The sequence below is a fragment of the Syngnathoides biaculeatus genome, chromosome 6, assembly GCF_019802595.1.
Source record: "Syngnathoides biaculeatus isolate LvHL_M chromosome 6, ASM1980259v1, whole genome shotgun sequence".
Classification (NCBI taxonomy): domain Eukaryota; kingdom Metazoa; phylum Chordata; class Actinopteri; order Syngnathiformes; family Syngnathidae; genus Syngnathoides; species Syngnathoides biaculeatus.
In genome coordinates, this window is record NC_084645.1 from 1,356,120 (window position 1) to 1,381,957 (window position 25,838).

The 25,838-nt window shown below is 41.0% G+C and overlaps 1 protein-coding gene across 2 annotated transcripts; it reads left to right on the forward strand.

Moving 5' to 3' along the window:
• The first annotated feature begins 417 nt into the window (after window positions 1-417).
• cd82b (CD82 molecule b) lies at window positions 418-25,520 on the forward strand. 2 transcript variants are annotated; one of them, XM_061823180.1, is made up of 9 exons: window positions 418-576; window positions 3,724-3,796; window positions 6,482-6,554; window positions 12,407-12,531; window positions 14,763-14,837; window positions 16,138-16,236; window positions 20,823-20,996; window positions 21,651-21,734; window positions 23,957-25,520. In XM_061823180.1, the coding sequence occupies exons 2-9, from the start codon at window positions 3,734-3,736 to the stop codon at window positions 24,032-24,034; spliced, it is 771 nt and encodes a 256-aa protein (XP_061679164.1). In that variant the 5' UTR covers window positions 418-576; window positions 3,724-3,733; the 3' UTR covers window positions 24,035-25,520. The 2 variants fall into 2 exon arrangements, with proteins under 2 accessions (XP_061679164.1, XP_061679165.1); XM_061823181.1 differs by lacking the exon at window positions 418-576 and adding an exon at window positions 1,205-1,208.
• The last annotated feature ends 318 nt before the right edge of the window (window positions 25,521-25,838 follow it).

Consider the following 25,838-nt stretch of genomic DNA (forward strand, 5'->3'; position numbering starts at 1 on the left):
GCACTCCCTGTGACACCCTCGTGAGAATAAGCGGCGAAGAAAGTGTAGTTACAACTTGATTTCAAAGGCAACGCATTGCCTTTGATGGCAACCTTGACCTTCCCACCATGGCCACTCCGGCGGCACATTGGGTCTCTAGGCTGCAAATCTAACTACAACTAATCTTCATCTCTTTACAGTACACTGTTCTAACGAGGAACTTAAATTACATAATCTAGATATAAAATATATATATTGTTATAAAATGCACGGTGATTGTAAATGACCATGGAAAGCCTGTTTAATTGAATAATCTATGAACTATATAGTCGCGTACACGATGTCCATAGGAAATGCGTGGTGGTAGCAGTGAATGAATGGACACGACTGGGTTAAACCAAATCAGACACGCGGGGAAGGGGGCGGGGATTTTTGTGAGCTTGAACTTTTCTCTGAACACACTCCGACCCCACTCCACCCCACAACGGATGCAGTCAACACGCAAGCGTTACTAACTCGTTGGACTTAACGCGTTCGTCGGAAGACTCTCGACAAAATTGTGAATTCCTACCGCCACCGAAAGAAACGCAGTTTACAGTAAGTGTGCATTCATTTTTTTTTTCGTACAGTTAATCGTACTTTTAAACGGGCACTGTTGTTTTTTGTTTGCCATATTTTGACCGTTTCAAAACTGAGAAAAAAGCACAAGTAACCCGACGAGTTTTCTGGCAATTCAATTAATGTTAACCTAGGCCCTTTGATCTCTTTGAATAGGGTTCGTTGGCATTGTGGATTGGTCATTAAATTTAAGATAATACATACCTTTTAGTTCCACTATACATTGAAAATAAATTACGAACCACTTATTTTGGTAGCAATAAACATGATATTGTAGTTATGTTAATATCCCTGATCGCATGATACCCAGTAAACTAATTGTATCCAATCTATCCCACCCTCTTTGACACTGTCGTGGTTTTCGTTATATAAAATAGATTGCTTTGAGAAAAAAAATTTCTTTGGTTGATTTTAAAATGGAGTGGGTTGTATCGTACATTTTTTTTTCGAGGGGGGGGGACGGTTCACTTATTTCTTGGTATTAGTGCTATCGCCACAAAATATAATCAAGTCATAAATCAATCAAAACACTCGTTAACACGTTCATTGACAATACTTGTAATTGAGTAACACTCTACCCACCATTTCCTTTGAGGCAACAGCAGTTTACAACACAGCAACCCATGCTGCCTATTTCAGTAAGTATGTGTCCTCCCCCCCCCCCCCCTTTCAGCATTTTGACTGACCAGCAGACTCAGGATCAGCCTAAATCAGTATTCATTTTTTTTAATGGTGTGAGATTGTCATGGCAAAACCCAGGAAGAATCTCATAGGTGGTAACTGTGAGCCCCCTCTTTCCTCTTTCTCATGATGAATCATTGTCGAGACGAAATATACCACGACATCACGCCCTTAAAATAACCTTCTGATGATATCACGAGAGAAGCCTTTGTTCTTACCTGTATGGTCCTTTATCCTCCACATCCAACCAGACACCCTTCCAGCTGGAATCTCTGTTGACTTCGTGAGAGACTGACCTTGTAGTGGTGACCTGCAATGAAGATAATGAACTACATCCTGTGTTCATAGATGTTAAAGCAAGTTTCTGTGGCCATATTAAAGGCTTTATAACCGAAGTAGTGCAAGAGGGTCATGGCAGAGCACAGAGCACATACTTAACATATGTGTAAATGGGTCAGATATTGATATCACAGCAGTGGCTGGAGGTAGGTTGAGGCCTGATGCCTTCAAGGCTGTTTTTGATCCATGGTGGGTCCTTTACACGTACTACCATCTGGCACGCACACTGCTTGTAGTACAGGGCTGGGGAATCATTCACTTCTGAACATAAAACTGCAGTGCAAAAAAAAAAAGCACAAATGCTCATAAAAATACACATTTACTTCAATATTGTTTTTGATACTGAACTGGCCAGTAAATGGAAGAAAGGTTCCTTAGAATAAATTGTATGAGATTGATTTCATTTGGCCACATCTCTAGCCTTAATTATTACAGATAAGGGAAAGTGGCTAAAGAACTAACACGTTTCTCATTGTGGAAAGCTATGCCGTCACCCATTTAATTTGTTGCATTATGACGCTAGGTCGGAGGGGCTCGTTTCTGATAAGGCTCAATCCACAAATATGAATCTTAGTTCAACCTTTTTAAGTTTCAATTGACAAAGAAAATCTTTTGGAATTATGTTCTTGCATAACTATCAATTATATGGTCTTAGGTTTGTGCGCTAGGGCGTAACAACATTTTTTCCATTTGAGTCATGTAGCTCGTAGATGCTTTTTACATAATTCAAATATTTTGTCGTCGAAATACAATATTTGTTTACCCAACAAAGTACATATTTTCTGATGTGTTTTCTGACATGCAGTGCTCCCTCTACTAATGAAATTAATTTGTTCCGGTAGTCGTTTTGTAATATGAATTTTTCAAAAGTAGAAGTGTTTTTTAACATGTAAATAGCCTAATCCGTTCCAAGCCCCCCTCCTCCCACAAAAACTAAGCATTCAAATTACATAATGTAATACACTGTATATAATGTAAAATGTTGACACGTGAAGGGCTTAGTTTGCATTCAACTATATCAGCATTTTATTCAAAACATTGATATTGTGACAATGAGGATAAGCAGCTTGGAAGATGGATAGATGGAAGTAAAAATACAATTGCAATTGTTTCTTCATTTAAATAAAGTAAAAAATTACATGACAGGTTATGGATTAACAGATTTAGATGTCATTTGTTTAGTATTCACTGAACCAACTGGACATTCTGCAGTAAGAATACTCGTCCTTTGGTATATCACACAAGACACAAATCAATAAAGAGTCTCAAAGGGCTTCACAGGCCCACAGTCGGAAAAGTAATTGACGACATCTCCTGATCGAAACCCCTAAACCTCGATGGCTGGTTATTTTTTGAGCGTACACAGTGAAGGAAAAGGTCTGCTATGGTAAATATTTACTTTGCACTTTTGGAGCACTGCCTTCTCGTCCTGAGCCAGGGAGCTCCATAAAGTGTTCCTACTGTTCTTGTGCGTGGCGTTGGTCTGGCCCACAGCTGTCTCCCGAAAGGAAAATATTGCTCATTAGGAAACTACTGAGACCCAGTAGAAACATGGAGACTTGTGCAGTTCTGCTTATGTGGCTGTGACGCAAAATAACGAACTAGTCGAGTAGCAGATGTTACTGTAACTTGTTCAAATTTTATGTTCTTATCTTTAGTTCCACTTTTATAAGATTGTACATCATCTAGTCACACTGTTTACTGTTTCGCAAAGTTGCAGCAAGGAAACCCATTTGCATGCTTCTTCACCACAGTGTCTTCCTGATGATCTAAGCAATTGAGTCATTGTCAAGACTTAAAACTCTTGACAAGGATGATCTCAAAATTAGTCACATTGATGACAAAACTTTAAGTCCCGCCAGAGAAGCACCATTGTCTTCTAAAAATCTGGGGTTTCTCAAGATCCTGTCTTGAAATATGGTCTTTTTTTTTTTTAGAGTTAAACTTATTCAATTTTCCATTGTTTTTAACATGTGGTTTGACCTTCTCCATGGCAACTGCCTATAAATAACTATCTCTTCTCCATCTGTGCTTTTATGTTTTATACACACACTGGCTGTACAAAATTAATGGAACCACTGCACTGTTTTTACTTCTGCCTGGCAGAATTGGAACCATGGCGAAAGGATGCGTCACCGTCATCAAGTACTTTCTGTTTCTGTTCAACCTCATCTTCTTTGTAAGTAATGACCAGTTCCCAATCACACATTTGATCCTGTTTCACACGTTCACTGTGCGACCCCAAAAAAAAGGGACAAGCCGAAAGAAACTTACTTTCCTAGTGAAGAAACTGTTCACAGTTTATTGTTACTTCTCTGTTTGGCATGTGTTCAGCTGTGTGGAGCGACAGTGTTGCCAACTTGATTTTTTTTTTTTTTTTTTTAAGATGTATTTATTTAGCAAGTATTCAGAGGCCTCTGCAAGTTTCCAACAAAGTGACTAGTGACATTTTCTTGGGTTATTGGATGTAGTCGTAGCAGGAGATGTTCACCTCAAATGAACCATGCTTGCAAACCCAATTTGGAAAAGGTGCAGCTTTGTATGTGCACTTTTACGTAAACAATACAGAAGGTGGATCCAAAATGGACCCACAACCAGACTCTGTGTCTCCTAATACCTCCAATATAGGGAGAGATGGGAATTCTTCTCGAAGTCCACATATCCCTGATGTTAGTCCTGCAGCAGACAGCTCACCTGGGTAAAAATGTTTAGCGTGACAGAAAAATTAATGTATATATTGATTATAGCCAATTTGAACCCTTGTAGATATTCTCAGATTATGTAAAGTGGTCTTGAAATTATATTTATACTTATTCATATTTATATAATTGCATTTTTCCAAAGTTGCAGTGTGGCAAGACTTCCCATTCTGTCAAGATGTTAAATCTGGACACAATGACCACTTTGACCTGAATACAGCATACTAATAATGATGAAAATGAGTTCCAGAGAGTTTTATTAAGTTTTTACTTTGTTTTTGGTGAGGAAAAACAATGCCTTTTTCTGGAATTTTTTTGTGTGATATCGCCCATTTGAAAATCTGGCAAAACACCTTTCAATTACAGTAAAATAGAATAACCCAGTATTTTTTTATGTTCATCTTTGGATATTCATCGTCTGTAGTCTATTAAACTAAAAAACATTGTTCATCATTGAAACTATTTTTATCCAATTAACTATTTAAATACAGTGTGCCCTTGCCCATTCGCGGTCCACTGTTCGCAACCCCACATTTTTGCAGCCTTTGCTCTCCAAGTTCTTTTTGTATTTTCACAACCATAGAGGTGTTAAATTCTCTTCTAAATAGATGAGACACCACATTAGACATGATGCCTTACAGTGTAAGCTACAATATGATGCACTCACTATCTGCTAATATGAGGAACAATTGCATTTCACATCTGTAAGCAGAAGAAGCTTACATTGCCCCACACATTACCATTACTGAAGCTGTTGTGCACACTCACAGTATCACATTGAAACTAAAATTATCACACCACAGCAAACAGAATAGCATAACCAGCAAATGATAAAACATGTAAAAGAATGACTCAAGAAATAATTGACACAATGTGCACTTTAAATGCTGTTTACATCCTCCCAGCATGCTTTGCGGTACTAAGGAGTGCCGCAAAGCATGTTGGAGCGCTGGATAGTCTGAATTGCTTGAATTCAAACGATGCCCAACCCGAGGTGATATCGGTGCCAGGTTTAACATGACTCTGAAAATGCACTCTACTTCTGGACTTTTCTAATGAGTGAGTGTTCCTGAAAGAAAGCTTTTGATGTTCCTGGTGGGAGGTGTGCGTCGTCACTGGTCTGCACTGACATGTTGGTGGGAGCCAGGAACTGGCGGGTTGATGATGACTGCCGGGGGCTCAATAGTCCTACTAAATGAACACCTTTTAACCAGGGCTGTAGTTATTATTCACGTGTTGGAGAGGGGTTCCACAAGTACCGGTGTTTATAAATCGTTTCTCTCCCCCAACTGTTTAACAAGGATCACAAACAGCACATACAAGGTGTGAACCTCCTGACCTCATTACTGTTTTACCAGACGTTTCACACAAATCCCAAGTATTCCACTAAAGGGATCATTACAGTAGAAATAGAACAATTATAATAACAATAATATCATTAGTTTGTAATCTAGTGGCATGTTTGCACAATTAGCAGGACTGCAAATCAGAGGTTAACGTGACCACTATTTTTATCTGCATAGTATGTTGTATTTATCCAGATATGTAAGACAGTGGTCCATGTTTAACAGGCAGTGAAGCGCAGGACAGAGATTTACTTCCAGATGCTACACTTTGCATTAACATTTCCCAGATGGGAAAAGTGAATTGGGAAATTTACCATTATGCTGAGAGGTAGAAAGCAAAAGCTGATGAAGTTTTATAACTTGTTTATCCATGCACAATTGTTGTCACTTTTAAATTGGAGCAATTCTTAACCACAACAATTGATGTATGTTCCACTTTTTTTAAATAACAATCAGCTTCTTTGCTGTCACACAAGTGTACCTTACATCACTGTGAATGCACAGGAGCAGATGGAAACATCTTTGCAAGAACTGCAGTGATAGCGGTTTCGAGTGACGCGAGTCTTATACACTTGCTGTGTGTAAATCCTACACAGTGGTACCTTCACATCACTGCAGGAATAAGAAGGCAATGACTGTTATGTAGCCTGTGGATCTCTTAGTCTTGTTCCCTGCCCTTTTTTTCTTTCTTTTTTGAGAATTAGATTAATACCAGATGCAACTGGCTGTTTAAACAAAACTCTCCTCTTTTGAAGGCACAACAGCTTTATAATTTTAACAAGACTATGACGGCTGACTCTTGTCTATTTACTTTCACAGGTCTTTGGGGCGTTGATCATGGGCTTTGGACTGTGGATTCTCTTTGATAACCAGAGTTTCATTGCTGTTCTACGTAAGTGCCTTAACACACGCAGACGCTCGCCTTCCAACTGCCACGTCCTGGTGTGATATTGCTCTGTCGACATTCAGCACATTTGACCTGTCAGTTCTGCTGACAGGACACTGCCTGTTCTGTGCACCATATGTGGACCACCTCTCAAGTGGCTTACTGCAGAGCCACCATATAGGAATGTTCAAACCGGATCCCAAAAAAGCAGCTAGCAACTGAAACATGATGGTCTTAAATGTCACTGTTGTTCTAAAAATACAAAACTATCGTGGCCTGGAAGTGTAAAACAATAAAAGATATCATGAAATACTTACACATTTCGGTAAACATATTAACAAAAGCCAAAATCCATCCATCCAAAGCAGAAACACTTGTACGAGCAATAAAACAAATTACAATTGAGACAGCCTGGAAAGGGAATGACCCATTTCACAGACATGCTTAGATATCCCACATGCTTTTTCGGCAAGACCCGCCCTTCTTTAACATAATTCACTCTTGCATCCTGGGAAGTATAGGGTACGCCAGGGGTGCTCAATGTGTCGGTCGCGATCGACTGGCAGCGAGGCAGTCTTGGTTGATCAAGGGATGGCATGGCCAAAAAAAAAAAAAGTCATCAGCCAATTTTCCTTCTAAACTGCGCTTATGAGCAATTGTGCACCCCTGATGCAGTCTCTTCGCAGATATTCTGCGTTACGCACGAAAAAAAATCCAATGCAAATTGAAAGTATAACATGCAGCTATAGTGAGTGAGGGATGACTGGTTGTTACATCCAATGGCACAATTCAGATACGTACTGTAAAAAATAAAAAGAAGAAGCCACTGCTTTCTTTTAGGCAGCACCTTACACCCCCCGCCCCCTGCTCTTAAAAACATACACTCATAATTACACATGTTAAAGTACTTATGCACCCCATAAAATCTGTTTTATAATGGCAGCGTCCACCACCGCCGCTTTAGTTAGTAACACAGTCTGGGCAACGTAGAGCAAAGATGAGCTGGACATGCTGCTTATGTTTACTTTCAATATTAATTGAGAAAGTTAAAATTGAAATGTTGTTGTTTTAAGATGCAATGACTGTCGGATTATGTGAATAATCGGAGAAAAAGTTGTTAAACTGGATGAGATTTTTTTTCTTTTCTGAGTGGGAAATGTCTGGTCTGAAGCCAAAGTAGAAAGTGCAGGATTATCTGTTATGTAATTTTAAAATTACACCTTGGCGCACAGCCTGATCCAGGATGAATGCACAGACAATATAGTGCACAAAAAACTAATTCTGTATTTTAAATATAGGCAAAGTAACATTAACCTTCAAAAGAGTTTGGGAGCATCATCATCAATCTCCCCCACCCTCTCACCCCCCTCCTTGTCGGTAGCCCGCGAGACGCTGGCTGCTTGAAAAGTAGATCTTGGGGTAAAAAAGTCTGGGCACCCCTGGGCTACGCAGATGTAATGGGATGTCCATTCTAAATATAATTGAAAAAAACAATTTTTGTGAGTTTAGGTTAGGGTTATGGGAGTTGAGGCTGGCGCACACCCAACACCGCCGCCGAAACCGACGGAATTAGGGCGAAGTGTGAAATGTGTCTATCGGCCGCTGGTTTTGATGCCAGTTAAAATTATAAGCCGCGTTAAATATATAGTATGTCGAGCATCAAATCTTGTTTTAATATATATTAACCCATGTTCATAATGCAATGTGTGCCTGTGCATGAAAAAGCGAAGCTTGTGACGAGAATGGTCAATTCAAATGAATCGAGCCAGCAGCTTCCTGGTAAATATCCACACTTTCCCTTTAATTCTCGCCAGCATCCTAACTGTTTAACAACTTGGTTCTTCCTGAACTCTTCAGCTATCTTTTTATGGTTTAAGAAATGGAATCAACTACAATATATTGTATCTACAGCACTGAACGCTGGCTCGCTGTTCACGGCATCCCTAAATACAATCGTGCAATATGTCCTTCCAGGAAAATGCGCTCCAGACAACGCTTTTCCGGGTCGTCTCAATTGTAATTTGTTTCATCTTTTGTAAAAGTGTTTCTGCTTTTGTTATTGCATTTCCTGAAATGTAAGTGTTACACGATTTATATTGTTTTGCACTTTCTGGCCACCGTCAATCAAGTGAAAAGCTCACTATTACGAGACTTCATTTTGTTTAGCTTTATGACAGAGAATCTGCCTTATTTCTGTTTGGAGTTGGACCTTAAACCCACCAGCTCTTAACACAATTTCACACTCCCACACATGTTGTCACAGTTCTATTTCTACCCAAGGAACCAAAGCTTCCACAGAGTTGCTGACATAAGCGTTATCAGAGCAGTGTTGGGCAACAATGTTAGAAAGTATAATGAAACAAAATTCTAGCTTTGCCGGGCAGGAAACCAGGATGGAAAGTTATCTTGTATAAATCTCTACATCTGTGCTTTTTGCTATATTCATTCCAGCTGTAACTTTGCTTGGAGTACCAAAGTTTCCTTTGCTTCTGAATTATAAATTTACTGTCTCCTTTCTCATGGTTTGGAATGTAAATATCTAATTTCTTTTAAGATACCTTGTGTATTACCTGCATTTGGGTGTTAATCTGAATGTTCTTTACCATGTAAAAAGTAGCTGTACAACATTTTGAAGCCATTATGCACACACCAATTGGATGTTTAAATTTATTTTCAGCCATTAATTTAAAACATTGACATCAATCAACCAAATTGGATCTTGTATCCTTAACAAGTCACATTTGAGTGTTGTCTTCTTCCTGTGGTTGCCCATTGAATAATCTACCCAAGGTCATCAAAATCTTAGTTTAAAATTTAGTTTGAGTTTAGTTTTCTTATCACCAGTGTAGTCATCTAGCACATGGACTAAGGACATCCTGTTTCATATGGGACACAGCGACTTCTCCTACATATTTTTTTTTAACCATTTATCCTTTTGTCCTAGAATACTGACTTTACTGAAGGTATCTTGCTACTTCTTAAACAAAAAAAGAAAGTTTTCCACAGTTATGTATGTTGATTAATCGTGTTCTATGAAGCTGTAGTATTGCCAGACCATAAACCGGATCCATTTGTCCTTGGTTTCCATTTTTTTATACAGTACCTGAGCTGCTTCAAAAACTAAAGTCAAAAACGCATAGGGAATGATTTGGTGTCAAAAAATATCTTTTCTTCTTCCCTCACACAACGTTCCATAACCAGTGTCAAGCAAAACATTTTCCAACATCCTGATCAGAGTAAGCTTCTTTGTGAAATGACTGTACTTGCGAGTATGTGCAGCAACAACCATCACTTTTAATCATCTGCATGCTAAATATCTGGTTTTATTTACAGAAAAAGCTACAATATCAATCACTCCCCTCTCAGCCACTTTCTCACATGACCCAATTTCATTAGAACCGGCTAAACTATTTTCGAGGCGACTTGCCTAGAAGCAAGCCACAATGCATTATGGAACAGTGCAGTATGGAGGCCAACAAATTGCTGATTTGAACCATTTCCATCTTTTTAGTCTTCTTTACAGCGGGAAGTCTGAAATATAACACTGGAACTTTACTACCTTTTTTTTTTTTTTTTTTAAAGTATAATTTCCAGTAAAACTTCTCATATTTCAACCAGTGAAGAGACATCATATGGAACTACCCATCTTTTTTGTTATTCCATTTACCTAATTGTGTGTGGTAATGTTTTTGTGCTTTAGTTTAGAAATTGTTTTAAGGAACATGGAAAGCTCTGTTGTTTTACAGGTTGAAATATCGGTGTTATAGAATTCAAGCATTACAAATATCTTGCATTGTGTTTAGAACTGAAAGATCTCAGTAGTTTTTAACACCCTAAAATTCAGTGAACCCCCACCAGCAACCTTCCTGGGGTTCACTGCCCAGAGCGCACGCCTCACATCGTTCTCCTGTACAATGGTCAGGGTGGGGGAGCACTGGAGCAGCTGAATGTTGCAGAGACAGAAGAAGGGACTCTTATCTTCCTTTTGTACTCCTTTTTGCCATTTTTGATACCTTTTATTTTTTCAGTTCAGCTCAAGCCGTACAGTAAACCGCTCTGTTACCTGACCTGAAGGGAGTGCCGCGGGTCCTGAGGAGTGAACGAACCTGGCTGGCCATCCGGGGTTTCTGATTTTAAACATCTCTCTCTTTTCCTTACACACACACTTTTTATAGACCAGTACACCCCCCCCCCCCCCCCCCCACTACGTATCTGTCCAGGTCCCTGTGTACAAAAAGGTCCTGGTCTGTTTGTTGAAAGCAGTCCTGAAGTTAACTGAGTGCATTCTCTGGCCAGGATTTGTGTCTTGAGAGGGATATATGAAGGGATGAGCAGCAGGGACATGTGGTTCGCCTCACCAATGTGGGGGAGGGGTGTGGTTCTGTAGCCGTGTGGATGTTGGAATACATGTGGTCTAAAGTGTTTCCACACCTTGTTAGACATTTAACATGCTGGTGGAACTTTGGGAGTACAGTCTTCAGATTGGTCTTATTAATGTCCCCGGCTATGATGTTAACCCCTTTGGGGTGGGCCCACTGCTGTTCATTGACGTTCAGCAGGGGAGAGAGCACAGCTTTAGCGTTAGCATCCGTTGGGATGTAAACAGAAGTGATGATAGCTGCAGTTAGCTCCCTCAGGACGAAAAAGGGCCTGCATTTAACAGACATGCACTCAATGTCGGGTGAACAATGTCTCTAAATAATCATGTTGTTGTTGCACTAGTCATCGTGCACATATACAAAGAGCCCCCCACCTCTGCTTACGCTGGAGCTTTCAGTCCGATTCCAGTACTGTAACTATCTGGCGGCCAATAAAGTTTTTTCAGTCTTGTCGGTGAATAAACACATCGGCCGTGTGGGACTATTTTGTGGTCTCTGAGACAAACAACACATACATTATTTGCAGTATGTGCACAACAGAAGTACGTCCTGGGAAACATCATCTAAATGCTTCAACACAAAAAATGTGACTGGGCCCCTGAAGAAGGTACATGAAGACCAAGCCACGTTCAAGCAACACGGCATGAGGAAAGACAAAAACAAACAAAAAAAAAATGAAAGTCAAATGGATTATATTTTTCTATCTACATTTGTTTGATATTAAACAGTGGGGAAACTATCCAATAACAAAGTATTTGAGAAGGGGGCCCACACTTTTTCATGGCACTATCGCATGCCAAGAAGCAAAAAAGCGCAGCTGTAGCTAAGCTGCTACAGCTGCCAGGCTCTTGTCAACAATATGGAGTGAATTATCTGATTCTGGCCAGTTTGTTCCAGCCTGGAAATATTCCACGGCTGTTTGTTTTTGTGTTTTAAACCCAGATAACACATGGCTACATAGTCACTCCAGTTTCTTTCCTCTGCAATCCTCCAGCTTTCCATTTCAGCTACGCACCGGTCCAAAGTGGGCAATCACTTCATCTTACCACAAATATTGTCTTGGTTCAACTCTGGAGGCTGTTCACGTTAGAAAAACCTTTTTCTTTTTTTGGGGGGTGGGGGGGGGTAATTCTTGGACTGTTTGCACTGAGAAGCATTGTTTTTATTTATTGTACTTCAGTATATCAAACTGCTTTGCATGATGTGAATATAAGGACTTCATTTGAGCTGAGTTTGGAAGCTTTTTTAGTTGTTACAGCAGAAAACGAAAAGCAAAATTTCAGCCATAGCTGCAAAGACTTTTGTTGAAAAGTATTAGCCCCATCTTATATTTTTCTATAGTTTTCCCAGTTTATGATAATCAAACAAATGTATACGATATAAATATATAGAGGCCTTGAGTAATTAAGTTAACTAGCTTTTCCCCACTTCATCCCCACACTTGCATATCCATACATATTTTTTTTCTTCTTTCTGCAGAAGAATCATCCGACACGGTGAAAGTGGCTTCCTATATCCTCATTGGAGTGGGTTCCTTATCAATGGCCATGGGCTTCTTTGGCTGCATTGGAGCCATCTATGAAATTCGTTGTCTCCTTGGTCTGGTGAGCCTTTGCATTTACTGTACTTGAAACGCAGACAGTAATGGGTACTGTTGGGGAGTAACAAATTATTTGGAACTTGTGTAATTTAATTGTGTACTTAATACAATTGCAATTTATTACCGTACTGAGAAAAATGTAATTAAATTACAGTTGCTTTTACAAATTTCCATGATGACTGTTTTAGTGTGTTTCAAAAATGCTGCAAAAGCCGACACTTGTGCTTCGGTCCCTCTGTGAGATGCCGCCGTGGTCTCAAACGTGACGTAGAATTTTTTCAAATACGACCTCGAATTCCCATCCTGTGTTGCAATCAATTATTTTTTCCTATATTTTGTAACGGTTAGACTCATAATGGTACGTTTTCGATACAAAAGAACATTGACCTTTGAACAGTTTTATCATTATAATTTATAAAATTCTATTATTAAATCAAATATAATTTCAGACTTTATGGAACATTCACTTATTTGGGTTATCATCCAATGCTGTAAACAAAAAAAAAAGTATTTGCCTGTCTCAAATTCTTCTATTTTTAGTTTTCCCACTCTCATGTTTAATACTATCAAAAAAATGCAAATATCAGACAAATGTAACCAATATGATCTTAAAATGCTGTCTTTAAATGAGGATTTCATCGATCCATCCATACATTTTCCTAGCCGCTTATCCTCACAATTATCGTGGGAGTGCTGTCGCACATCTCAGCTATCTTCAGGGAGGAGGTGGGCTACGTCGTGAACTGGTTGCAAGCCAATCGCAGGACACAAACAAACAAACATTCACATTCGCATTCACACCTACGGGTAACTTAAAGTCTTCAGTTAACCTATCATACATGTTTTTTGGGATGTGGGAGGAAATTGGAGTGCCTGGCGAAAACCTACACAGGCACAGGGAGAATATGCAAACACCCGGGGTCAGGATTTGAACTGCTGTCCTCAAAACTATGAGGCAAATGCTCGTCCACTGTACACCTAATTTAATCTGTTAAGGATTTTAAAACATTTTTTTACCTGTTCTGTGGAAAAAGTAATGGTCCCTGAACCTAATAACTGGTTGGGCTATCTATCCTGAGCAAGGTTTTCAAGCATTGGCTGCATTTTTAAGACAAGCGACTGGATTTCAATCGCATTCAAGTATTGATTTCGACTAGCGCACTCCAAAACCTTGATTTTGTTTTCTTCAAGTCATTCAGAAGTTGACTTGCTGATGTGTTTTAAGTGGTAATCCTGCTACATAAACCAAGTTTCCTTCAGTTGGAGGTCCCAAACTGATGGCTGAACATTCTCCTTCAGGATTTTCTGTTAACGAGCAGAATTTATGGTCTCTATCAATAACGCCACGCTGTCCAGGTCCTGAAGGAGAAAATCGGGCAAATACATCGCACTACCATCACCATCTTTGACTGGTGACATGTTCTTTTTCTGAAATGCTGTGCTACATTTATGCCAGATTGCAAATGTGCTACTCATGTAATGACGTGTGACCGCAGCTTAGTCATGATCACAGGCAAACAAATTGTTTTTGTTGTATGACAAAGCCACTGATGGTCTGGTGGCAGGATGGAAGTTTTACCATAAGCATCCATGGTCAGCCTGAGCAAGTCATGTTAGTCATCTAAATTTCCTGTTACTCCCTTGCATTTCTGCCTGAAACTGAAATAGAAGAATGCCTTTAAATCTTGCTCGCTCTCCCCAAATTGACCACAATGGTTGATCATCCAGACAGTGGTGTTCACTACTGTTATTTCAAACTATTGTTAGAATAGAAGCTGCACATTTCCTTGTAAGAAACATGGATGGAATACACTTGATGAAGGTCCATGTGACAAATTCCTGCTGACATTAAAGTGAAAAGCATCACTACTAAGTGCGGGAAGGGGGTTTGCAGCTTGTGTTGACTATGTGTGGGGTAGCGGCGTGGATAAAAGCCAGTAAGATGATAGTGTATGAGAGGATTGTGTATGTGGCCTCTTCTGTTGAGCGTTAATTGTAGATCTCCTGTGACCTACTTCTCCCTGTGACCGTGACCAGCTTCCACAGGACCTCCCTACAATCACACAAATGTTCTAGATCGGATACAATATGTAAAACAGCATTGTGAAGATAAACAATGTTTGACCGTGTGTTTAAACCTGATTGGTTTTCTTGATTGTGATTTTACTTATGTGGGGGTAGGCTGCTGGAGAGGTCTTATTTGAACGTTACTCTCATTCTGTTCATCCCTAACAGTACTTCACCTGCCTCTTGCTCATCCTTATTGCCCAAGTGACTGCTGGAGTTCTCATCTACTTCCAAAGAGATCGGGTGAGACTCTCGGTTTTTGTGTTCTTTTTATTCTATTTTTTTTCCCAACTTCCTTTTTTTCAACCTGGTTAGAATCTGCCCACTGCCTTTCCTCCTCGTGATGCAGCTGTGGCCTGCTGGGTGTTTCCTTCCTCATGTCACAGCTGTGAGCATAAACCACCTGCTTCCTGGTGAAACCTATATCATAGCTCGACAAGTGGAAAGTCAGACACTGTTGTTTTTTAACTAATGTGACATTAGAGGCTTTTCGTAGGGCAGATGATGTGGGTAGTGTAGTGGAAAATACTGCAGTGTTTTATCATCACACCTTTACCCATCTTTACGTTGCCCTGTAAGAACAATAATGACAGTCTTTGAGAGCACAGTGCCCCCTAAAGAGGAGAGCTTCCACCCACTGGCTTTCTTGAATGTTTTCATTGTGCCATTTACTGTAAAAACAAACCTAACTAGAGCTGTCAGCCTTGCACCCAAGGCCACATTTGGGTACTGCCACATTGAGATAGGGTCCCATTAGGGATCTAGTACATATATAAGAAATAGTCATCGTTTGTGTAATTATAATCTTAGGTTTGATTTAAGGTTTTGCTCTGTTTGTAACCTGTAGATGACTAGATTATGCTCACTTTCCTCCATGATCATCAAAATTGAAAGAAAGGCTTGAAATATTTCACTTTGTGTGCGGTGAACTATTGCAACATGTAATATTAACATTTTGAAACAAGTTGACTCTAAGTCTATATTCAATTTTTTTTGGTCAGATACCTGTGTAATAACCAACCGTTAATGAGAGTGTTTTTGCACAGCGTGTGGAGGGTGTGTTGTATTTGAAAACGTCCCAGCCAATTAAGAGCTTTCATTCTTGGTACATGGCTACAGACTGCTGCTGCTCTCCAGCATGCGGGTGTCTGTATCCCCATGAGCCTGGCTGCACTCCTTGTGTTTAAGGCTCACCACAGGGCAGGGCGGTGCCCGCTTTCCCAGAATAGGGTGAGCATGTAGCTCCCAAAGAGCTCTGAAGGCTGAAACTCTGCCACAGCTTTGTGATCTTGCACACAGACGCTCAGGCTGCATTTATGCAGCTTTTCATCTCCGCTCAGCATGGCACCTGACAGGCCCAGAACACCGGAGGCGTGCCCTAGTGAAACATTACATGCAGATGTTTACACAAGACATGGGTCTGTTGTGTTGTCCATGCAGAAGGGATTATATGTGGAGATATTGACACACACACTTGCATACTGTTCTTAAAAATAATTATTGTGCTGGAAATGTGAATGAATGTGTTTCCTTGCTTTACTAGCTGAAACATGAAATGTCCAACATCATAAAAGGGATGATCGTCCACTACACCGGCCAGAACAAAACTACAGAGCAAACTTGGGACTACATCCAGAAGAAGGTGAGTTAGTTGATGACAGATGACAACATTGAACAGTTTAAGTTTGCAAACAGTTTTAAAATTTCCAACTCAAACGTCATTCCTATTCCTTCCAACGTATGAAGCATGTTCATTCTGTGTCCATACATTTGTGGTTTAAAATGCGCTTGTGTGTGCTAGCCAGTCAGAGGGAGAGATTATCGGATTATCGTTCCAAACAATTGACATGGGTGTTACTTCTGGACTCAATACATTCTGTGCTAACACTGCCCGCAGCCCTCACGACAAAGCAACATGTGCCAAATGTTAAATATTTCTTTTACGTGCATTTTTTTGCGAACACACCCTGAATCTGGTTTATTTAGATTTTTTATGTATCTACGTTTTATTTATTGTTCTTCATGATAATGCCAACATTCAGTGTTGTTTAGAATTGCAAGTTAATTGTTCTTAAAAGGATGTACTTGAATTATGCTACATAATATCATATCAGTGGCATAAAAACAAAAACATGCATACTATCGTTTTTCGTGATAGTCTTTGGGTAAATATATCATCCCAAAAATCTGATATTATGGCAAGATGAAACATAATACGATGTTTTGAAATAAGAGCAAGAGCAGTGGATCACGAAAACATTTTGTACAAATGCCCAAATACAAATCTGCAATATACCAGGACTTCAAAATGTAGCCTCCTCTCCAGAACCTTTGAATAGTTCATACCCTGATGGTGAGGAGTGTGATATTTTATTGGAACACAACTTCTGGTCCCCTGTACTTGAAAAGGGTTACCACCAACCTGGTCTGCCAATCCAGAGGGACTGTCCTCAATGTCCATGTAATGTTCCAAAGGCCTGTCAGCTAGGATAGGCCCACACCATCCAGAGCCTCTAGGAACTCCAGGAGGACCTCATTCACCCCTCAGGCTCTTCCAAGTATTCACCCCACAGACTCATAACATCGTGAGTCGACATGAGCAGCGCCCCACCCCCACTATACCCAGTGTTAATGTTTCCTCCTCCTGAGATCCCTGATGATGGACCAGAAATTCCTGAAAGCCATGTGGAAGTCATTCCCCATGGCCTCACCAAACTCCTCCCATGCCCGTGTTTTTCCCTCAGCAACCACAAAAGCCAAATTACTCTTGCCTAGCCAGAACCAGTCACCTGCCTCCAGAGTCCTACAAGTCAAAAGCCTTGATATAGGATACCTTCTTAAATGTAATGGTATTCCTTAACGCTGAAGTCCCATAATCGGTTTGGGGATTGATGCTATGCCAAGCACTGAGCACCTTACAGCCTCAGTCGGCCTCCTCAACAATTGAGGTGGAGAACATCTTCCACTCGGACTCAATCCCCCCCTTCTCCTCAGGGTTTGAGTTTGGTTCTCATGGAGGTGGGAGTTGAAACTCCTTCTGACAGGGGACTCTCCCAGACACTCCCAGCAGACTCTCACTAGGTCTTTGGGCCTGCCATGTCAAACTGGCATCTTCCCCCACCATTGGAGCCATTTTACCACCAGCTCCGCTCCTCTCCTCACCAGTTTCCAAAATATGCGGTTGCAAGTCAAATGACACGTTCACAAAGTTGATCATCGAACTACAGCCAAGGGCAGGGCTATCTCACGTACAGCTCAGATCAGCGCCACAAATGGGTTTAATCTAGCCTGTGAAAGGATTTTGCCACCTTCTTTTCCTTTCAGTTCGTCCCGTTAGGGGCCGCCACAGCGTGTCATCTGTTTCCATCTAAGCCTATCTCGTGCATCTTCCTCTCTAAAACCCACTGTCCTCATGTCCTCCCTCACAACATCCATCTAACTTTTCTTTCATCTTCCTCTCGCTCTTTTGCCTGGCAGCTCCATCCTCAGCACCCTTCTGCCAATATACTCACTCTCTCGCCTCTGGACATGTCCAAACCATCGAAGTCTGCTCTCTCAAACCTTGTCTCCAAAACATCCAGCTTTGGCTGTCCCTCTAATGAGCTCATTTCTAATCCTATCCAACCTGGTCACTCCGAGCGAGAACCTCAACATCTTCATTTCTGCCACCTCCATTTCTGCTTCCTGTTGTTTCTTCAGTGCCACCGTCTGTAATCCGTACATCATGGCCGGCCTCACCACTGTTTTGTAAACTTTGCCCTTCATCCTCGCAGAGACTCTTCTGTCACATAACACACCAGACACCTTCCGCCAGCTGTTCCAACCTGCTTGGACCCGTTTCTTCATTTCCTTACCACACTCTCCATTGCTCTGTATTGTTGACCCCAAGTATATGAAGTCGTCCACCCTCACTATCTCTTCTCGCTGGAGCTTCGCTCTTCCAGCTCCGCCCCTCTCATTCACATTACATATATTCTGTTTTACTTCAGCTAATCTTCATTCCTCTCCTTTCCAGTGCAGGCTTCCATCTTTCTAATTGTTCTTCCGCCTGCTCCCTGCTTTCACTGCAGATCACAATATCATCTGCAAACATCATGGTCGAAGGGGAATTCAGTCATCTGTCACCCTATCCATTACTACCACAGACAGGAAGGGGCTCAGAGCGGATTTTGATCGTGAAAGTATTTTGTAAAGTAATAAAAACAAAAAAAATGCTGCAAATTACCAATAAAAGAAACTGCTGTTCTGATTGTGTCCATTGGATGGTGCAAAAGCAATTTTGTCTAGCGAGCAAATTGTGTATACTGTGGAAGACCAAAATGCTCATTGTCCTATTTATTCACAGAAGTGAATGGACAAGCCATATGTTTGGTCTGTTCACAGCATTTTGCAGTACTAAAATAATATAGTCATTGTCGCCTCTTTGTCAGTCTTCATGCTGACAGATATGACAAGTTCTAAGGACAGCAGAGAAGAGAGAAGGTGAATGCACTGTTGGCGGGTCTGAAGAAGTAACAGTGTATACTCGCAGTGAAATCTAGCTACCACGTTGCTAATGAAATCACAGAGGTTTCACTTTCATTTAGTGAGGGTGGATTTGTGAAAACATGCATGATAAAAGCAGCGGAGATCGTGTCCCCTGTGAATGCCAAAATTCCTTTGTGAAGCACCGAGGCATTGTCAGAGTTGTCCTCAAAATCTTCAAATAACTTGAGGTGTTTTATGATTCAGTAGTGATGGTCTGCTTGTACTATTTTGGACACACTGCCTTGAGGCTGCTATTGTGAGGATAAGCGAGTCATAAAATGGATGGAGGGATGTCCTCAGGCTCCAGCTTTTTGTTGTTGTTGTTGTTGTTGTGCTATTGGTTTTAATTTTTATTTGATTTGCATATCAAACCTATTTTTGATTTTTGCGACTGTGGTTCTTGCACATTTGTGGAAGAGGATTTGATTATTTTTATCTACTTTTCTGTCAGAGAAATGATATAAAATGATACAGTTCTGTGACTCACTGAGTCATTGTTTGTGTGTTCTTTTCCTTTGGATTGTCAAAACACTCTTATAATTCACAGTGATGTGTTCGTACTGTTTTGGAGTGTATCAAAAAGAAAACAATGTGAAGTTGTTTTTAAGCTCCAAACAGTCTCGTGATTTTACCATTTGGGCCCACTTCAGGATGGATTTTTCCTTCATTTGCGAGAAAGAGAGCTCAAATGAGTTTGACACTCCCAGCGTAGGGTGTCCTGGTGCCATGTTTCATTGTGGACAATCCATGACGAGCACAGTAGTCCAGTAACTTAGCACCGCTCAGGTTCCAATTGGGGGAGGGTGTTCTAACCCATCACCGTGTTGCAGGTCTCAGTGTCATTACCCACGGTTGAAGTCCCCAACAGGGGTGCTCTCCAGCACCCCTTAACTACACCAAAAAAAGATGAGTGCTCCGAGCTGGTCTTTGGTGGATAGGTAAAGACTACAGTCAGGACCAATTCTTCCCCACCCAAAGAGTGAGTCTCCCCTCTCGTACCGAGACACATGGGGCAATCAATATACCTGCACGTGCTGGGTACCTCTCACCATGGGCAACTCCAGAGTGGGAGAAAGTCCAACACCTCTTGAGATGACTGGTACTGAAGCCCAAAGTGTGTGTGGAGGACAGCAGGTCTATAGCCAGCCAGAATTTCTTAACCTGGCACACCAGCTAAGGTTATTTTCCTGGCAGAGAGGAGACATTCCATGTCCCTACATCCCTTTTCTGTAGCTGTGGATTAAACAGCTAAGGTCCGTGAATTTGGCTGCAGCCCTGCTCACACTGCACTTGGCCCCTCCCACAGGTGGTGGAACCCACATTGTATTATCAGGCTTTACCAGGACTGCCTGCAGGGGGGGCAGTAACATGCGTCTGGGTGAGGAAAAACTCAGTCCAAAATTTTAACTTTTTTTCTAATTTTAAGGAGCAAATTTTTGCAAGTTTCTCAAGTTCCTCCAGCCTGCTCCTGCTTTGCCACCCACAGCCAGGCGGAACCCTACACACACACTCAACACGAATTCTTTTTTGGGGTGGGGGGCAATGCAAACCTACTCATTTCTTCAAGCCTTGATTATATTTGTGGAATTAAACATTTTGGAAGAATGGAATTTGACAACCAGATTGACATAATACTGTATGTATTTTTGTCATGCTTCAGGAATTAATCAGCTTCCCTCTCACCCCTCCCCCTTGTCACAGATGAACTGCTGCGGGTGGACAGGTCCCGGCAACTGGTCTGACAACATACTCATCAAGAACAGCTCCCAGTACCTCTATTCGTGTTCCTGTCGCAATGAGTCCTTGCCTGGTACTGACATCAAGATGGAGGGCTTGTGTGAGCACCTGTCCTCAGACCTTCCTATCTACGAAACGGTACCGTCTCTCACTACAATGTTTTTTCTCAGTGGTTTCTTGAAGTTCGTCCTGATCTTTTGAGGTTTTTTTTTTTTTAAATGTTGCTAGGTTGCGCCTGACAGTTGGTCTTTAGGTTTCATTGGCTCATTATCCATCCTGTAAATCCGGTATGACTAGCTGTTTTTCTCCTTGTACTCTCACTGTCTTCATGTTACACCATAATGTAGAGCTGAACAATAGATGTTTTTTTTAACCTCCCCGCTGATATCCAGTACTGTTAATTCTGTGCCCTCCACAACTTGTAACAGTGAAGCGTGTGTCTGCTTTTAATCAGTCGCCATTCTGGACGCTCAATTTATTGTTGTGGTCATCACATCAGCACAACATTTATGATGCTGTGCCATTAACTGGTCTGTGTGTTGCAGAAATTCCCTTGCCCCCCCTCCATCCTTCTCTGCTCAGCTAAGCCCTATTATTCTTACACTCACCAACTGGATCCAAAGTCAATAGTTGTTTTGAAAAACGTTCTGCTCATGTCCGGATGGGATTACATTCATCTCCCCCCAGCCACCCACTCCCCCAGACCTACAACCACCCCAAACTTTTTCTTTTTTTTTCTCCACAGCTAACATTCCTTTTGTCCTCTGCTTCCCCTCTTCTTGATTCCTTCAGGGGTGCATGACCAGTGTGGAGAAATGGCTACTGGAGAACTGTGGCGTTATTCTGGGGATTTGCATCGGAGTGGCAGTCGTGGAGGTATCAGTTTTCTCTTCATTTTAGGGCTGAAGCTAATTGTAGATTATTCCACCTCTCCTGCATCCTACCTGGGGGTATTGATGTACTGTATTGTGATGGAACCACACAATTTCATCGAAATTGCTCTGAACAACATAAACTTTCAGCCATCTCAGCCTCTGTTGACACCTCCCGTACAGCTCACATCCAAATCCGCCTCAGATACTTTTTCAAATGTTTTTTCAATTACATGAAGTGTTGCTCTGACTGCCCATTTTCCACAATGGATGCATGTTAGGAGAGCCATATTGTATGAGGGATAACTGCAAAATGCACAATGCATGAGAAACTGTGCACTTGTTTGGATAGTTCATCAGATAATGCACAAAGTAAAGTTGCTAACTGAATCAGATCGGTTGGCAGATACCTGTCTTTTGTTTTTATGTGAAACTACAGTGAAGAAAATAAGTATTTGAACACCATGTTATATTGCAAGTTCTCCCACTTAGAAGTCATGGAGGGGTCTGAAATTTTCATCGTAGGTGCATGTCCACTGTGAGAGAGATAATCTAAAAAGAAAAATCCAGAAATCATAATGTATGATTTTTTTTTTTTTTTTTTTAATTTATTTGTGTGATACAACCGCAAATAAGTATTTGAACACCTGAGAAAACCAATCTTAGTATTTGGTACAGTAGGCTTTGTTTGCAATTACAGAGGTCAAACATTTCCCGTAGTTGTTCACCAGGTTTGCACACACTGCAGGAGGGATTTTGGCCCACTCCTCCACACAGATCTTCCCTATCACTGAGAAACACAGTTTCAGCTCCCTCCAAAGATTTTCCATTGGGTTTAGGTCTGGAGACTGCCTAGGCCACACCAGAACCTTGATATGCTTCTTACGGAGCCACTCCTTGGTTTTCCTGGCTGTGTGCTTCGGATCATTGTCGTCATGTTGAAAATCCCAGCCACGACGCATCTTCAATGCTCTGACTGAGGGAAAGAGGTTGTTCCCCAAAATCTCACAATAGATGGCCACGGTCATCCTCTCCTTAATACGGTGCAGTCGTCCTGTCCCATTTATTTAAAAAAAAAAAAAAAATCATCATACATTGTTATTTCTGGATTTTTCTTTTTAGATTATCTCTCTCACAGCAGACAAGCCCCATAATGAAGATTTCAGACCCCTTCATGATTTCTAAGTGGGAGAACTTGCAATATAGTAGGGTGTTCAAATACCTATTTTCTTCTCTGTATACAATTTCAAACCAATTTCATACAGTTTTTACTTCCATTATCTTGTTTTTTAAGTATGTACTCTGAAGTAGTAGATGGTAGTGTGAATTCTGTTGCTGTGATATAGCAGAGTAATCCACAAAAAAAAAATGCGTGAGGGACCAGGATAGAACAGGTAGATTGCTGTACGTTGGTGGATAGAGACATGGTCCAACCACAAATAGTCAGCCTTCTGGTACAGTAAACGGCTTACAGCCAAGCGCTCACACACACACACACACAGACAATCTAGAGTACCTGTACTTACACATCAAAAATTCTAATGACGCTGTGAAGAATAACAGTACAGTCCAGTTTAAGACAACGAAGATTCGACCGCACAGTTGACCACAGGAGTTAAACATGGATCGTGACAACACTCTTGGGACGGCCAGCGCTGGTGAGAAAGTCTGCTGCTTCCTCTGTTGCAGCCACAACATGAACTGGCAGTCGTGGATGTCTAAATAAAATGTGAATAGGTTTTGCAAAAGTAGAACTGTGAATATGCCCAGGGCATTTTACCCAAAATGATACACTAAAACAAAAAGTCTTAGTCATATAAATGTTTCAATAGGAAGAACAAAAATTCTCTTTCATTGCAATGCCAACATCTAATCACAAACTTCACCAGTCGATAATATTACTTAACCAGCCTTGAAAGCATTCGCCTTTTGGCGTCAATGCTAACATCCCTATTATATAAATCGTATGGTTGTGTGTAAACTTTTCATTTGAACATGTGATGATGGCTCTTTATTGTTTTTTTATATATATTTTTTTTTAAATGTATCTGCGTTCCACTTGGTTTTGCTGTCAAAAAAAAGACAGGGAGGGAGCCCTTTGGTAAAACAAATATCTTTGGCGTCATACCGGGTGGGACTTGGAGCAGTGTGCAACCCTACATTTCAACGCATTTCACAAAATTGACTGCTTCTCTTCCCCCACCCCCACCCCCGCCCCTCACACAGCTTCTTGGGATGATCCTGTCCATGTGTCTGTGTAGGAGTGTCGTCCAGGAGGACTACACTAAAGTACCCAAGTACTGACGTGCAACTCAAGCATACATGCACGTGGACGTGGATGGACTCCTTCCCTCTTTCACTTCTTGGCTCACATTCTTATAGTCACGCACGTCACACACACACACACACACACACACACACACACACACACGAAGGCACCTGTGCATATTTCTGACACACACAAACACGGCAGTGACACATTTGTTGTCTCTAGTTTGCAAGTTTTTATTATTGTTGTCTTATTGTTCTTGTTCTGCATGTCTGTAGGTGTGAATGCGAGTAAATGGTTGTTGTTTTATATATGTGTGCCCTGCGATTGGCTGGCGGCCAGTTGTGGTGTACTCCAGCCTATTGCCCGAAGATAGATGGGATGGGCTCCAACATGGTTGCGACCTTAGTGAGGATAAGCGGTACCGAAAATGGATTGATGGGTGGATGTTTGAAGGACATTTTCTGAGAGGTATTTTTGGGGGGGATGTGGGATGTGGAGGTTATCCATTTAAAAAAAAAAAAAAAAAAAAAAAAAGTATGCAAACGCTAAAGTAAGCGTATGAGGTTTTTTTTCTCTTCGGCGATTCCTTCCGCTGACTTCAATTAAGCGCTTAACAGATTTAAAGAAAAAAAAAAACAGAGAGAGCACTTTAGTCGAATCTGATGAAGCAAAGATGCCCGAGATTTCTCCTCATTTGGGGGCATCGAGACAGGCGGGAGAGGAGAAGGTATGAGACGTGTGTGGAATCATCCCGCTCTGTGATCCTGCAGTTTTTATTTCCGCTGACATTGGGTGGAGGGGGAAAAAAAAAAAAACTCAGGCAGGCCCACTGTGGTGGAGGTTTTGGCATTGATTGGCAATTCCTCATCCTCTTGCGCCACGCCAGTTTACTCCCACCAACCTTCCTCCACCCTCGTACATGCTTGGCATCACATAATCAGCCCGTCTCTCCAGTGTCTGTCTGGGAGCCAGGGGCTGAATGATGGCTTTGCTGAAAGAGGAAGAGGCTTTCTCTGCCTTTTTCACAGTAAAATTGCCATCAATTAACAGATTTAAAAGGGTCCTTTTTGGCACTGTTACTGAACTGACAATAGATTCAAGACAATGATCTTCCCCTGCTTTCAAAGATGGTTTTCTGTTTTGTTTTTCTCTCTGTAATGAGACTTTTCCACAGGTAAAAATGTCCATCACTCATTTGTATTTAACACATACATGGACTCATTATCAACTTCTTTTTTTCTTTATCCATGTCAAACAAGTATTGCAATCTTCTAAATGTTGTGGTTCTTTGCGTTTATCCATTTCAAATATGTTAGTTTCATCTGCCAAATGGTAACAATAATTTATCTTAAGATGAAGGCGTTTACTGTGTTGAATCCTTTTTTTTACGCTTTGAAAGTAAAATAGTAGTTCAAAAATTGTTTGTGGGTTTTCAAGCGATATTTGATGATTTAAAAAAAATAATTTTGTATTTTTGTTACCATGGGAAAATGAGAATTAAATGTGACTCCACGACCATGTGCTGCTTTTTTCATTTTTGTATGCCCAGGGTTGTACCGGTGGGGACCAGTAGGTGGCACCATACACTAGCCCAGAAAAATGGGTCCAGAGCAAGTATAATAGTATCGCTTGTAATCATGTGATCTGAAAGAGTCTGCATCAGTCTAACAATGAAGCTTATAACATCCTCCGTAATATCTCCCCCCAGGGGATTTTTTTTTTTTTTTTTTTTTTTTTTGGGGTCTTCTATGTGACTGGAGCAAATCATTGATAACTGACAGCATTTCTGTCCTTCACACGGAAGAGTGCTCCTCCCAATGGCGCCATGCTTCTGGA